The following is a 14,740-nucleotide window of genomic DNA, read 5'->3' on the forward strand; positions in this document are numbered from 1 at the left end:
CTGTGAGCAGCACTTGGTGACAGCTGGAAGGACGAACTCCCTTTAAACAGGAAGAAGCCTCCAGCTGAACCCGGCTCACAATGGGACAGACAAAGATGCACTGTGGGAGCAAACCAGAGAATAAAATTCATTACTAATGATTAAATGCATCTGAACTGTTCTGACAAAGCAACCATTTAGCTGCTGAAAAAGTAGCAAACAAAAACTGTTGTGAGCCGCCAGCCTCATATCTCCTTTGGGCTTTTGGAGCCTTGACCTGACTTTTAAAAAGTAATTGGAAAAAAAGCTCTATGCTGATAAAAAAAATAAATAAATACTTGCAAAATTCTGCCTAAATGTGTATTTTACCTGGTTAATGTGTGTGGCGGGGCGTGGTCTGCAGCGCCGCTGCAGGGGAGGAGGACACACCTGAGCGGCACCCGCGATCACGCCTCGCCGCCTTAACGTCTGTGCTCTATGCTGTTGTTGGTGTGTGTCGGGCTGTGAGCTGAAGAGCTACAGCCGGCTGTGTGCGTACAGCAACCGTGTGTAAGAAGTGGTCAATAAAGAGATGCTGAAAAGCGTGTTCATGCAAACATCATCGGGTCTGCCGTGGTATGTTTACAATGGGACTTCTGCTCCTGAACCTCTGCGCACAGCGTCTGCAGATCGGGGCTGTACGACGTCACTTTATCTTTACGCAGCACTGTAAGCTGTCGTCTGTGAGGCGTGAGCGTGTTTGCTGTTACCATAGTTCACAGTGGAGAACAGCTGCTGACATAATGTGGATCCGAAGATCCATAACTGACCTACCTGGGGTTGAAAGTCTCGATAAATGCACAGCGTTTAGGCGGGTACACCGGCTTCCGCGAGTGTGATATAAAAAAAATATATGTATAGTTTGATTTTTATATTTCAGTATCACAATAATCTTCCAATTTAGAACTACAAGTTAAAAAGAACTAACATAAATAAAATACACTTCAGCTCAATACGTCTAATTTATTTTCCCAAACCACGCGGAGCCGCAGTATAAGCACTAAAGAGCCGCAGGTTGCCGACCCCTGGAACAGGCCTACACCCAGGGACAGAGTATGGGTGCACGTCATGCTCACCACTGTCAGCCTTCCTGTGGTTTACTGCACATGTGATACATGAATTATAACACTCAGTGTTTCATCACATGCATGCTGCGCTTTGTTCACTGTGTTTCTCCATCAAAGCTCTTTCCTCGAGCAGTTGTATGAATGCAAACAAATCAATTTCTGGCCACTCCTTCAGAAATAGCGGCGGCATTGAGGCCGTGTCTGATTGTTTGATCTCCCTTTGAAGAGAAAACGTGCAACGCCGACTTTGCTCTGAAGCTGCAAAATTCAACCGTTTGTGTCAAATAAGCAGCGTAATTATTTATTTATTTATTTTATTTTCCCCGCCAGGCACGGCCGTGTCAGCGCCCAAAACTAAGCAATCGAGTACGGATTTATATTGGTGTCAAAATGGCAGCGAGATAAGGCGCCGCTTTTCATTTTCACTCATGCAAAATTCCTTGTGCGTGCATTCAGACCCGCTATGATTCAGCAGCCAAACGCACAAAGATCCCTCACACACGACGCCTGGCGCTGCGACACACTCGCGCTCTCGCAGGCAGCTCTGCTCGCTCACATCAGTCTGACTTTTGGCAGTTCGGAGGGCGGAGCCCAACAACTTTGATTGACAGGTTCAGTTTTACACTCGTATTAAACTCAGCTTCATGGCATCGGCACAGCCGCTGTTTTGGATCGTACGTGTTTACAGTTTTGAAAATGAAGTTTGCAGAATGAAGCATCGGCAGGTTTTTGCAGGTAGCAGCAAACAACCATCACAAGATTACTTCTGTTCTTAGAAGATTAGGAAAAAGGACACTTTCTGGCCTCAAAGTTCAAACAGTTTTATGGATTTTGGCCTCCACGAGCATTTAAATGTGTTCGACTCTGGTATTTTAACTATTTCCCACAATCCAAGACGAGGTGTAGAGACTCCCGCTGTGCTTTAAAGCCCGTGAATCATAGGGTGGCCCTGACTAATGCTCTCATTTTACACCTCCAAATTCTCCACACTTAATTAGACAAGCAGAGAACAGGCATTTGAAAAGATTCAAAGGAAAGGTGTAAAGCTGGGGTGATCTTCCCTTTCTTTATGGGTGTAATACAGGATTATGGTGAAAAGCCACACATGCTCAGCACCAAAATGAGTGATTTATTAGTGATTAGTTGCAGTGAGTCATCGGCAGCTTTTTATGTGCCAGGTAAAATAAAAATACCAAATACCGCTGCCTGCTGAGTCCCATCAGCTGATCATAATTAGCTTTTATTGATCCCCACCGACGTCGTGATCCAGCCGTGCTTTGAACTACCTTCAAGTTCTCAGTGCGTCTCTGTTCAGTCATGTATTTATTATTTATGCCCCTGTGTGAGTTTGGCTGCTTGCAGACACGTGTTAGCTGTTTGTGGTGCAGCGGTTACCACTGTCGCCTCACATTGATAAGTCTGTGGGTTTGAATCAGCTTTATGTGGACCTGTGTGGGTTCTGTGGCAGGCCAGGGTCCTTCCACCCTATTAGTAGGTGTGTCTCTCTGTTTCTCTCTGTCATAGACACCTGGCAGCTGATTGGCTGTTGTTCATACCTGATGTGGATTTCATAGAGATTTTCTTTCTTTCTCTCCTTCTCTGCAGTTTCAGCTCCAGAACTTTGATATCGTCTGCAGCACCTCGTGGGCCAACAGAGACAAGTGCTGTGAACTTCCCAGTCTGGTGAGGTCAAAGTTTGAAGCAGTCTCGATGTTTGCTTGTTTAAAGCAGGAGGAGATGACCTGGAAGCTCTTAAGTGCTCATTTACACACAGTTTATTAACACTGCATGCACGAAGGTGACAGTTTAACTCTATTTGAGACTGAGAGACAGTTTTTTCCATTACAGTAATTTTCTTGATAGCATTCGGGGTTAGAATGAGTCAAGTTTGCTTCCATTTTTCACTGTAAAACCATTGAAAGCAGTCGTTTAGACTTAAACTGCCTCCCTGGTTTTATTTGGATCTTTTCATGACACAAAACCAACACCAGAGTGTGTCGGGAAGCAGGTGCTCTCAGGCGTCTGTGGCTAACGTGTTCCGGACAGTCGTGCAGGCCGAGCTCTTTACTGCTGGGGCCGAAGGTTTCCAAGCAGAACGTAGTGAAGTAGCAGCATGACTGAACCTGACAGTCACTGACTGCTGTGTGCTACAGTGACTGTAATCTGAAAATATCTGAAATTCACATCTGAGATGGAGAGCTTTGTCATATTTCCACCTTGTTTGGGTTGTTTTTTTAATCACAATTCATGCCATTTCATTTTCTTTATTTGTTTTCTATTCTGTTATTATATTTATTTATTTGCTTTTGTTTTTTCTTTGTGTCATCCTCATCATGCTGTGGTCATCCAGAGGAAGGAGGTAGACTGCCCGGCCTTGCCTAAAGCCTGCACCTGCACCCAGGACAGCAAAGGCCCCCCAGGCCCTGCTGGACCACCAGTGAGACACACACACACACACACACTTTGGTTACTGGGCAAGTCTCACCTCTGCTGCATTGCATTTCATCGTCTGCTTACTTGAATGAAACATGGACAAAGACCAAACGTGATCGCACATCTGCATCACAACAATCAGTGACACAAACATAGTTTTTCCTGCACTTTGTCACCTCACTTTTTACTCACATTAGTTTTTACATGTTTCTTTGATATAGTGAAGAACAATCACCAAACGAGTAACTTTTTATACCACTGCCAAAAGCACCATGACTCCAATATACCAACTGGTATTTAAAGAGGATGCAATTTTATTTCTCACCAGCAGAGAGCGACAGTGAGACTTTTTTGCCGACCTGTCATTATCCATATACTAAACACACAAAGTATGGAGGGCCAGGAGTGACAAAATGAATGAATTAAATATGCCATTGAACAATGAAATACATATGTCAATAATTAAATAAAATTTAAATAAATAAATAATGTATTACATGTTTTAAATTAAATGACTGGACATTTAATTAATTATTTAAATATTTATTTAATAAATGAATTCCAATTTTAATTAATTAATGAAGCATTTAATTAATTCAGTTTGTCATTCCTGGCCCTCCATAAAAGCCAGTGCTGCACATTCGTTCATGCAGTCACAAAAGTCCAATAACAGGACAAAACACCAACATCCTGTTTTATGTTCCGTTTACATTTCTTTAGTGGAATTCCTTTTTTTTTACTTTCACTTCCTGGCAGATTAAACCTTTTTTTTCTTGCACCATGACTCATCTGTCAGCTTTGTGGGTTATAAAGTCATCTGTCCTCACCTTCAAACCCCAGCAGCAAACCTGGTAATCGTGTGTTTCTAAGCACCTCCTGCTGTTTGTGTATCTAACAGGGAGGCCCAGGAATCAGAGGAGCCAGAGGAGAACGTGGAGAGCCAGGCCCTGTGGTGAGTTGTTGGTTTAGCCTATCAGAAACCACGGCTGTGTCTGATGGGCCCGCCTTCAGCACGTTGCTGAATAATATCAACAGGTTATCAAGAAATCGCATTTGTTTTTATTCAGTTTCTCAGAGTAAAAACACACATCCATCATGCTCGTGTTCATCCTCGTCTTAAAGAGACAGAGCCGATATAACTGCCTGTCTGCAGCTGTAAGCACCCACATCCCAACTATTTACACTCAGAAACACGCAGAGTCATTTCTGATCAGTTTAATAACTTCAGCAATAGTTTATAGATTGAAAAGAATTAGGATGCAGAAAGCTGTATACATATTTCATGAAGAAATTTACAAAAACACTTTTATAGATATTTTTTCAAAAGGTATTATTATTATTAAATCCCTCATTTAAACAGAGTTCAATCAAATCACTTTTTCCAGAAAGAGCTGTCTGCAGAAACAATAAATAAATACAATAGTAATGATAATAATAATACTAATACTAATAATATGAAACAAAACAAACGCACAGATAAATAAACATCAGGGAGATCAATCAGTCAATTAAATTGGAAAATAAAAATAGCTTCTTTCCATATTTGCAGTAATTGTCGGGTTTACACACACACGAGTTCTTGATGTGACCGCTCTCATGAGCTCCTCCCGTCACGGCGGAGGCGTCGCTGAGCCACACTGCAGGACATCTTTAGCCGTTTCGCCCTTCAGTATTCTCTATATGTAGAAAAATATGAAAGCTTCTAAGTGTCGACTCAGGTTTTATGCAGTTAAGACAACAAATGTATTAGTGAGTTAGTTTCAGAGCATATTTAATATATTCATGTAACTCCTCCCTCTGCGCTCTGCTGCACAGCCTACATGTTAAAGGTCATTTCCTGGTTGGGCTCTTGCTGTTTTTGAGCCACGCTTGATGGCGTGCTCACTGTTGCTGTGCCTGATTGTGGTTTAGATACGACGATTCAGTTTCCTCGAACAGTCTCAGAGCTCCGGGCACGCCCACCTCTGCACAGTTAGTTCGAGTGTTTCATGCCATGTGTTCCACTATCACAGCGCTGCTTAGTCACAGTGACGTGCTCTAATTTGATGCTTTGTCAGATTCATCTCTTGCAGTGATGTCTTGCAGACTTTTAGCTTTTCTTTCAAAAGCAAAGGTGTTCAGTTTCCTTTCATTACAAAGTCAGAGGCATCATCGTTCGTATTTATAGAGACCTACATATCTGAGTTTTCTTCCGTTGGTTAAGAACCAGTTGCTGCTTGTACTAAGCTCACTTCCTTTCTGGCTGAACATGATTTTATCTGGGTGACTGCAGAGACGTCAGAGGACAGTTTTCTGCACTTTTTTCATATTGCAGATTTAAACTTCTTGATTAGTTTTTATTCTCATGTTTTAAAGTCACGCTGCTTGAGACAAACGCACTCACCTGTTTTTCGATGCTGTTCACAACGATCAGATTTCCTCCCTTCTTCTCACAGTCTTCTTGGCTCTTCTGCAAAGCGGACACTATGGTGTATTCATAATAACAGCTGCAGCCGACCTTCACCCATCCTGGAGGACAGCCGTTCCCTGAAAACATACCGACACCCTCTTACTCCAACCTCCTGTAACGTGTCTTTGCTCAGTTAAAATGGCTTTAAATGACATGTAGAACATTCTGAGTTCTGTATGTTCCACATTTTAGGGAAACTGTAAAACCTTTCTCAGTCGCGTTTGAGGTGTTGTTCACTTCAGTGATGTTCGTTAAAGAGCCTTAAAAAAGGAAATAAAATGTGAAACACAGTAACTGCTTCAAACTGCAGATGAACACGGTTGTTTCAGTTACTGAGGGGAAAAAGCTTTGTAACCTCTCTCAGTTGCGTTTCGTTTCGTCGCCTCGGGTCGATCATCTGGAAATCCAAAATCAGGCCAACCATCAGTTGTGTTTGGATTCTCGAAGTCTGAGAAGTCTGGACACGGAGAACCAAAGAAAACACAGCTTGTTATGAAATAATTGTTCTTCAGCCTGTGAACTTTGCTGTCACTGGCTGTGAGTTTGATATTCCTCTCTTACCTGAGCATTGGCTCTTCATCCTGGTCATTTCCTCATTTAGTTCATCCAATTTTATTTTGAGCTCGTCTCTCTGCACGGTCACTGAGATATCTGCAGAGGAACATAAAGTGCTCATGTGAAACTTTAACAAACGTTTGTGTTTTTATTTTTTAACTGAACAGTTTAAAATCAGTAAAAAGTTCAGCCTTGTTGTAATGTTCTCATCGTTTCCAGAACAGTCTGTTGGAATCTGAACACTGATCATAAACAGCGCAGCACGTGTCGGCCCTCACAGCGTAGTCCTGTCGAAGTCAGCATGAACAGAAGAAACGTTCCCAGAACTGCAGCGATGACTCGAACGTCTCTTCTCTTCGCTGAATGTTTCTTTCGAGCACGTCGACCTGTAGAGATGAAAAGCGCAGTAACTATACTTCATTCAGCACGCGTACTTTTAAATGAGCTGCTCTTTTCAGTACGAGGACAGATGTTTGCTGTATGACACATTTATTTATCTCATGTTTAAAATAAGACATAATCCATGTTTTATTTGCGTTTACTGCCAGGCCATAAGTCTACTTATTCGTGCTTACCAGTTTTCTGTGACCCAGTCCTGGTGGCGTGGGCTTCAAGCTCTCGGATCTCCGCTTTGTTTTTCTCTCCACCGTCCGCTCGGACTCCTCTGCTGTATCTCACATGTTGGTTCCCTGTGGACATTTTGGGCGAAGTAAAAGTCTCGTCCGTCTGCTTCTGTCTTTGTCACGCAGCTGTTTTTAGAGACGAGCATGAAGGAAGTAACAGCTACCCACAAACACAACCGCACACACAAACACAACTCTAATAAATGCTGTTACAGCCACTCTCTCTCTCTCTGTGAGTTAAAGTGTAGGATTTAAGAAATCATTGACGTATCACTTACGATCCTCTGACCTCAGGCAGGTGTCCACTCAGACACTAATGACAGAGAGGTTGTGTTTGTCACAGAAACATGCAGCTGTGAGTCACGAAACTCTTTTTGACTTTGTTAAAATGGTTACTTTTGGTATTTTGGTGAATAAAAATGAGTGAAGGTCTGTTCACCAGAGTTCATCAGAGTCTTAAAGCACATCTCTGTTGAACGTCTATCAGATAAAGATCCAGATTTTCCCCCGCTCATTGTGAAAACACTGAGCACCACACCGCGCTTGCATTTCGGTCATATGTAAAAATCTTTTGTTATGAAAATTCTGTGCGAGCAGCTTTTCACTCATGCAAAACATCTTTCAGGAGAGAGAGAAGTTATAAAATACTGTTTCATTTATGAAAAATATCGTTTTTTCATAAATGAAACAATGTTTCAAAAATATTGAAACATTGTTTCTCTTAGCTCGCTCCTATCGTTACTCTTCCCTCCAGATAAGAGAGAGCACTCTCTTTAACTCTCTCTGTCTCTTTAATTATGTAAAATGTAGAAGTAGATTTATGTCATTTGGTACACAAAGAGGTGTTTATGAGGGTTAAGGAGTTAGTTATTTGGTGGTTACATGTTTTGATATTTACATGTTTACATATCTGAATGTTTACACTTTTACATTCAAACAGTTATAATTATGTGCTGATTCCATCTGGTTGGTTTTCCTGCATTTATCAGAGTACAAGATTTCCTGGCTTCTGAGTTGCCAGTGAAGTATCACGATGGCTGCACACAGGAAGTGCTCTTTTTTATGTTGAGCTGTGCAGAGAGTAAAGATGCTGCTAAGAAACTTATCAGTCTCCATCTTGCTGTTTCTAATAGTTTAGAGAGATTCTGAACCACGTGGATAAAAGTAGTAGTTCCTGGTCTCAAGGCTTCCATGGAAACAGAAGAACTTAAGCAGAGACCTAAAGGCCAAGTATCAGAAAACCCCCCACGGAGCAGGACACGTGCTCCTCCAACCGTATAGATCCTCTCTTTAAAAGATCCGATCTGATTGTTTCCTCTCTGTCTTGAGTTTTTTAGTCTAACTTTTGTACTGTATGGAAATTGGTAGAGCGGGAGATTTTGTGTTTGCTTTGTGTTGGTGTTAGTCTGTAATATAAAGCAGTAAACCCCAGAGAACAGGAGTCTGGGCTTCCTTAAAGGAGCTGTAATTGCAAAATGTAACTAAAGGTTCCGACACTAGGTGGCAGTGTTTTATCAGAAGATACCAGTGTCGTTGTGCCAGCAGTGAGAAACGGTCTGCCCTGTGAGTGTGGTGGTTAGTGCTGACGGATTTGTGTTCAGGCTTCCTGTCTGAGGCCTTTCTGTGTAGTTTGTCGTTCCACAGGCCAAACACACACTCGCTAAGCTGTGATCCTAAACAGGCCCTAGGTGAGCCTGCCTGTGTTGGTCCTGCGCCTGTGTGGGGGAAACCTGCTTCACCCCGTAACAGCTGTAGTCAGCAGATTACATCATCTGTTGATGTTTGTGATCTGTCTTTCTAAGCCACTGTAATCCACAGGGGTGGAAAGCAGCTCCCCACACCTCTCCACTGTGTTTATTCCACACTCTGAAGTCATAGTGAGTGGACACTGCTTCACTGATCAAGTGCTACATTATGTTGCCTGCTCAGCGGTCCCCAACCCCCGGGCCACAGACTGGTACCAGTCTGTGAGTCGTTCGGTACTGGGCTGCGATGAGGCTTCGATGTGAAATTCATGGTTTTCAGGGGTTATATCAATTTTTAGCGTTGTTTTTTATTTTAAACCATTTTTATCATTAACTTGGTTTCCCTGGGTCTTTTCCTGTGTGTTATGATTAAATCTTATTTTCTTGGTACCAGTACTGGTTTTATTTTGTTGTATTTATCCGTGACACCTTATAGTCCGGTCCGTGAAAATATTGTCAGACATAAACCGGGACTGCTGACTTAGAAGACTTGAACATGATTTATTGAGATACGATGGAGATTAGACTCCGATGACCTCGTCATGGCAGGACAGCTTCTCAGCAGTGGGAGGATTTAGGAAAGGGCCTCCCTGTCTGAGGTGGAGATGGGAGGAGGCAAATAATGGAGAGCACAGATTTACACCACGCGAAGCAGAGGCTGATCGGCTCCATGAAAGATGATTGGACTAGAGTAATGATGTCATTACTGAGGTTGACAGCGTGATGGGAAATCTAAAAACTATTTTAATTTACAGTTCGTGCCTTCAGAGGCCAACTATTAAGACAGTGTAATGTATATGTGCTAGCATGTAACCTGAACCACCACCACATGCCACAGTGTACACAGCATAAACTCATTTTCACTGCCAGTGACTAAAATACATAAAGCTCAGCACTGCAAAGTTATTGGACAGTGCAAAACACACTCAACAGTTAACATGTACAGTAATAGTTAATGAACTAAAATGCAACAAAAAAACAGAGCAATGCAAATCACAATAAAAGAATAGAAATAGACATAAACTGACGATGTTGACTGAAAACTGACCACCAGAGGAGACGCGTGTTGTTTTCTGGTTGATTAGACTTTCACACATTGTTTTGTGTATTTCAATCCTGTTTAAGTTGAAAATGAAAAAATGCCACTGCATCCAGATTCAGAGGAATTATGGAATGAGGACATTTCTAATATTGATCGATCCGAAGCTGTGGGCTGAAGCTCAAGTTCTTATTTGAACAGTTACAGTGTTGGTCCTCTCGCCTCTGTACGCCACCATCGCGTATTTTAAATCTAACAAATCAGGTGTGATTGAAGTTCAGACTTTCAGCTTTAATTCAAGGAGTTTAATAAATGTATGAAACAGTTTAGGACTCACTGACATTTTGTACATAATCCCTGATTATTAAAGTTCTGTGGTTTTCAGTCTGGGATTTCACAACAACAGACTTTTGTTGACTTTTCAGCAAAACATAAAGGTCAGAACACCATTATGTCAATTTTACCTTCACACAGCTGTACTGGGACTTCAGTTTCTCTATTAAAATCCTTGGTAAGGTTTAAATCTGATACAGTGCAGTTACATGTTACACATGTTAGACTGAGAGGTGACCAGCAAACTCTCAGTAGATGTCCCTCTCACAGATCCAGTGTTTCGATCCAGTGTTGGTGTAGTTCCATGTTCCTTGTAGATCCATAAATACTTTGAAGTCATCCTCAGGATTTAATTTTGCAACTGAATTCCAGCCTCTGTTGAACAAGTACAATGTTGTTACAGGTAAAATCCTGAAAACACGACAGAGTATTTTGCAGAGAGCTCTTAGCAGTGCTTAGAAACACACCTCAACATATTCTCCTGCTGAACTATTTAACTTCCATTTGTCTTCCCAGTATTCCCATAATTACCAGTTATGCAGTTTTCACACATGAACTGCAGCTCTGAACTTTTCTATACAAAATGATGCAGGACACATGAGAACCATATACTGTAAATAAAAGATGGACGTTGCCACTGTGACATCACCCGTCAGTTTACAAAGCTGTGTTTTTAAAGCCCCTGAGGGATGGATCTGACCTTTAAATCCAGGAACATCACATCCTCATCAGTCACCTTGGTAACCACACAGTCCCCTCACACTAAAGCGTACCTGCTTTATCGCCTGCTTTGAACATTAACAGGAGAAGAAATGATTAAGATTTACAGGATACAGTGATATTCATTTAAACTGAGACCATGGATTCATAGAAAAGTGTTCATGAGGACTTGGATCACTGCAGCTGAAGGACATTTTCCCACAGACTTCAACACAAGCTGACCTGTTTATGCAACCACAGGAGACGCCCCCTGCTGGCTGTTAGAAATAATGCAGATTTAAGGGATTTCTACATTATCTTGGTGAGAACATAAATGTTCAGTGTAGTCAGAGCAGACCTAAAATGATCTTTAACAAACAGTAACTGTCTGGTGTGAGCGAGTGGGTGTCATGTATCCTGCCTCCTGCACGCTCTCTACAGACAGCAGCAGCTCCTCCATCAAAAGTATCTCCAGCTGGGACAAACTCTCTCCTGTTCTGTGCTACATGGAAAAAAGGACGATTTATTCAGCGTCCCGTCCTGATTCTGTGACATTGTTCAGAGTTCATATGTGAAAACGCACGAGGAAGGCACATAGATTTTATCCAGGAGATATATCACAATTTTAAAAGCTCTAAATTAAATTTCTCACGTATATGTTAGTGGTGATCCGTCCACCCACTCCCACTTCCACTCCCACTCCCACTCCCACATCTTTGACGAGCCCTTTGTCTCCAGACCGATCCAGAATTCTCCACGTTTATTCAGCTCTCTGAAAAATTCCTGATAGTTTGTCAGAAACAGGAATGGATTAGTTTTTCGTCTCATTCCAGTTTCTGTAGGAATGTTTCAGGTTTTTTTCATTTTGTTAATTTTTACTAATCCAAAAAATAACCAACATGAAGATCTTACTCATAATTATCAATTTAGAGATTCTATATTTAAACAGATAACACTGAACAGCAACGAGAGACACATGGCAGAAAAACATATCACATGTACAGCCGCAGATGTTTAAATCATTCATGGACGACTGAGCTCTGACAGCAACATCACGTATATCACACATTTAGTATCTTAAGTTAACAGTTATGACACACTTACATGTTTGCTCCTGGTCTTTATCACCAGCAGATCTGCTCCTCTCCTCTCACAGTCTTTCCTGCTCTCACTCCAGTTTTTCCTCTCAGTAGAAATGTAGTAACAGCTGCACTCAAATCTTTTCCATTCTTTAAGAAATAACTCATCGTCAACATGAAGTCCTGTTTCAAATCATCTAATAACAGTTTAATAAGAGTCAGTTTCAGATGTTTCTCACCTGTGGTGTTCGCCTGTGTTTGGTTGTTGTTTCCAAACTGGCAGTTCATCCTTTCCAGATCCGACGTCAGCTTCTGATTCTCAGACGTCAGCTCCACATCTCATGAAAACCGTAAAAACAGACAGTTCAGGATGTAAATGCAAATCAGCTGCTGAAGGCTTTGACCTTTTGACCATGTTATTTAAATAAATGTGAGTCCTCACAGAATTTGTAGAAGACTGTAAGCCCCACTACCAACAGGAGACACAGTAGACCCAGTATCAGGGCAGGAACTCTGAACTGGTCTCGTCGGGCTGTTGGGAGGTGATACTGAGTGTGCGCTTCTACAACGTGAAGCAGAAGACACAGTTGGATTAAACACATTTTAAGTTCCTCCTTCAGTTTATCTGAACAGATGAGATGAAGACATTTGATATTAGTGAAAACACCACGACACCTACTGCAGCAAACAGCCACCAAACACCGTTTAACATGAGGGGAGATGCTAACAGGTGTTAGCTAGCTGCTTTTAGTTCATTCCTACCTGACCGAGGAGAAGAGAAGGCTAACCTCATCTAACAATCTGCTGTTACTCTACCACAAATGTCTCAGAGCAACAATGACGTCACGGCTCAAAGCTAACATGTTACAAATCTTCTCTCCTGATCGAATAAAAAAACCAACAACATCCAATAAAATTTCCTAAAATTATTTCAGGCATTTTACTGATACTTTTCAAAGTGTCACTGCCATATCTCTGCTTTCAGGCAGCAGTGTGCTCAGCTTTGCAAACTGGTTTGTGTTTTAAAAGAAAATGCTAGTGTTTCATATAACATATGATCAGCCCACACTGATGATTCCCTCATGAACAGAGTCTCTGTGTTTTGCTCATTTCATTATGTTAATACTGCACTTTTATATCTAGCATGGACGTCTTATACGGAGTCCACAGAATGTGATTCTTACCTCCGTGTCGTGTTGAACGAGCCTTCTGGTCTGCGTAGACGTCCGAAGTCTCGTAGATGTCGACTTCTCTCTCCTCTCTGTCGTCTCGGTTTCCATATTTAAATTTAATGGTCAAATCTGGATCCTCATAAATGTGGGAAGACATTTCAAGGTGTGCGGCTTCCAGCAGACTCAGTTTTCAGTACAGCAGAGCTGTCAGTTATGTTTCTCTTAATGTTTCTCTGATGCTGCTGTCAGTTTCTCCGTCGTTCTGTGTCGAGCTGAGAAGGTTTGAACAGGATGTCGAGAGGAAGCTCTGGCAGGAAACCATAAACACAGATATTTGATTTTTAATGATTTGGAATTATAAAAGTGTTGTTTTTGTTCATGTTTGTTTCTAAATGTATTAAACAGCAACAGCTAAAACAAAACAAACTAGAGAAAGAGATGCTGGCGAGCAGTAAAAAGGCCAATGTGTTCGACTCTTTACTTTTCTCCACTGACAGATGTGATGATATGAATGTGCCTCACTCATGACCTCATTTGACACCATGAGATAAAAGATAAAAAAAATGGAGCTGAAGAAGTTTCATAGACCAATAAGAAACAGTTTGAAGGTCATGTGGCACATATGGAAGAAATGGCTGAATGACGTGGACGATCCAGCCGGACGTACTTACACTGTAACTCTGCATTTAACTAAAGTCTAAAGACATGGAGTACTACACAGGAACAATTAAAAATAGGTTGTGATAACTGAGGAAATGATAATAAATGTAATAATTGTGAAAGCAGGATTATTCAGGGAGTCCTTTTAATAATGGGAATGATTGAATATTAATAATATTAATTCACCAATGTCATCAGTTTTGTACCAGGCACACACATCTAATCTTTTCAGTAACCTCATTATGACAGACCATAGTCATGCTCATCAACAAACATTTGGAAACAACAAAAACAACAACAACAAAACATTAGGCTCCGCCCTCTGCAGGGACAGTGTCCAGGTTTTCTTAGTTTTTCGGTTGCTTTGAGTTTTGATCTGTAGAAATATTCTGTAGATGTAACATTTCCCATGTTAAAAAAGCCCGTTACAAAGTAAAAGCATTTTTATTATTTGCTTCAGAGCTGAGCAAACATTAATGCTGAAAACAACAAAGTTCACTAATCAGCCCCAAATTTTACAGAAAACACAAATCTAAGAAATATTTAACAAGATTATTAAACCAAAGGGAAAAAACAGACTGTGTTCACAAACGAGGCGACCAGCGCCTCTGACCTTTGATCTATAACTTTTAATGTTCGTCTGCTTGCACAGATCATGTTCTGATCATTATGAGGTAAATACACCAAACTACGCTTCGTCTTTAATAAGGAGTCTTTAAATAACCTCGGACTGGATTAATGTCTAGTTTGAACTTTCACATGTTTGCAGTGACTTTGTGACTGAAACGTATCACGTAGCTGATCATAAACCTACTTCCTTCTCTTTGAACACTCACAAACTGATTTCCTCCCGAATATTTGAAGCCGT

The 14,740-nt window shown here is 41.3% G+C and overlaps 3 protein-coding genes across 6 annotated transcripts in view; 1 reads left to right on the forward strand and 2 right to left on the reverse strand.

Annotated features, from left to right (window-relative positions):
• col14a1b (collagen, type XIV, alpha 1b) overlaps window positions 1–14,740 on the forward strand; it is a 180,977-nt gene that overhangs the window by 152,932 nt on the left and 13,305 nt on the right. For 3 of the 4 annotated variants that reach the window (XR_014799223.1, XM_084919140.1, XM_084919142.1), the window contains 3 exons: window positions 2,691–2,768; window positions 3,436–3,522; window positions 4,417–4,470. Coding sequence is in view for 3 of the 4 variants with exons in the window: in XM_084919140.1 (XP_084775266.1) it covers window positions 2,691–2,768; window positions 3,436–3,522; window positions 4,417–4,470 (219 nt within the window). In the remaining variant the exon portion in view is untranslated. The remainder of the gene's footprint in view (window positions 1–2,690; window positions 2,769–3,435; window positions 3,523–4,416; window positions 4,471–14,740) is intronic. The other variant, XM_084919141.1, reaches the window with a different exon arrangement.
• LOC146363571 (uncharacterized) lies at window positions 4,292–7,334 on the reverse strand. Its single transcript, XM_084919149.1, has 7 exons — window positions 7,098–7,334; window positions 6,801–6,908; window positions 6,529–6,618; window positions 6,323–6,424; window positions 6,174–6,227; window positions 5,902–6,044; window positions 4,292–5,194 (listed from the first exon to the last, which is right to left on the reverse strand). The coding sequence occupies exons 1-7, from the start codon at window positions 7,219–7,221 to the stop codon at window positions 5,129–5,131; spliced, it is 687 nt and encodes a 228-aa protein (XP_084775275.1). The 5' UTR covers window positions 7,222–7,334; the 3' UTR covers window positions 4,292–5,128.
• On the reverse strand, window positions 9,933–13,692 carry LOC146363572 (CD209 antigen-like protein A). The gene is made up of 6 exons (XM_084919150.1): window positions 13,225–13,692; window positions 12,483–12,602; window positions 12,280–12,378; window positions 12,066–12,190; window positions 11,614–11,744; window positions 9,933–10,637 (listed from the first exon to the last, which is right to left on the reverse strand). The coding sequence occupies exons 1-6, from the start codon at window positions 13,367–13,369 to the stop codon at window positions 10,511–10,513; spliced, it is 747 nt and encodes a 248-aa protein (XP_084775276.1). The 5' UTR covers window positions 13,370–13,692; the 3' UTR covers window positions 9,933–10,510.

This window comes from Perissodus microlepis, chromosome 22 (assembly GCF_051167445.1).
Source record: "Perissodus microlepis isolate ML-2025 ecotype Zambia chromosome 22, ASM5116744v1, whole genome shotgun sequence".
Taxonomy (NCBI): Eukaryota; Metazoa; Chordata; class Actinopteri; order Cichliformes; family Cichlidae; genus Perissodus; species Perissodus microlepis.

Excerpts from the sequence above, each read along its gene's own strand:
- LOC146363571 (XM_084919149.1), bottom strand. The coding sequence starts at position 7,221 with ATGTCCACAGGGAACCAACATGTGAGATACAGCAGAGGAGTCCGAGCG. Across the intron at positions 6,425-6,528 it reads GATGAAGAGCCAATGCTCAG|ACTTCTCAGACTTCGAGAAT; the intron begins GTAAGAGAGGAA and ends CTCCGTGTCCAG. Across the intron at positions 5,195-5,901 it reads TGAACAGCATCGAAAAACAG|AGAATACTGAAGGGCGAAAC; the intron begins GTGAGTGCGTTT and ends TTCTACATATAG.
- LOC146363572 (XM_084919150.1), bottom strand. The coding sequence starts at position 13,369 with ATGTCTTCCCACATTTATGAGGATCCAGATTTGACCATTAAATTTAAA. Across the intron at positions 12,603-13,224 it reads TCGTTCAACACGACACGGAG|AAGCGCACACTCAGTATCAC; the intron begins GTAAGAATCACA and ends TTCACGTTGTAG. Across the intron at positions 12,191-12,279 it reads AACACAGGCGAACACCACAG|AATGGAAAAGATTTGAGTGC; the intron begins GTGAGAAACATC and ends TATTTCTTAAAG.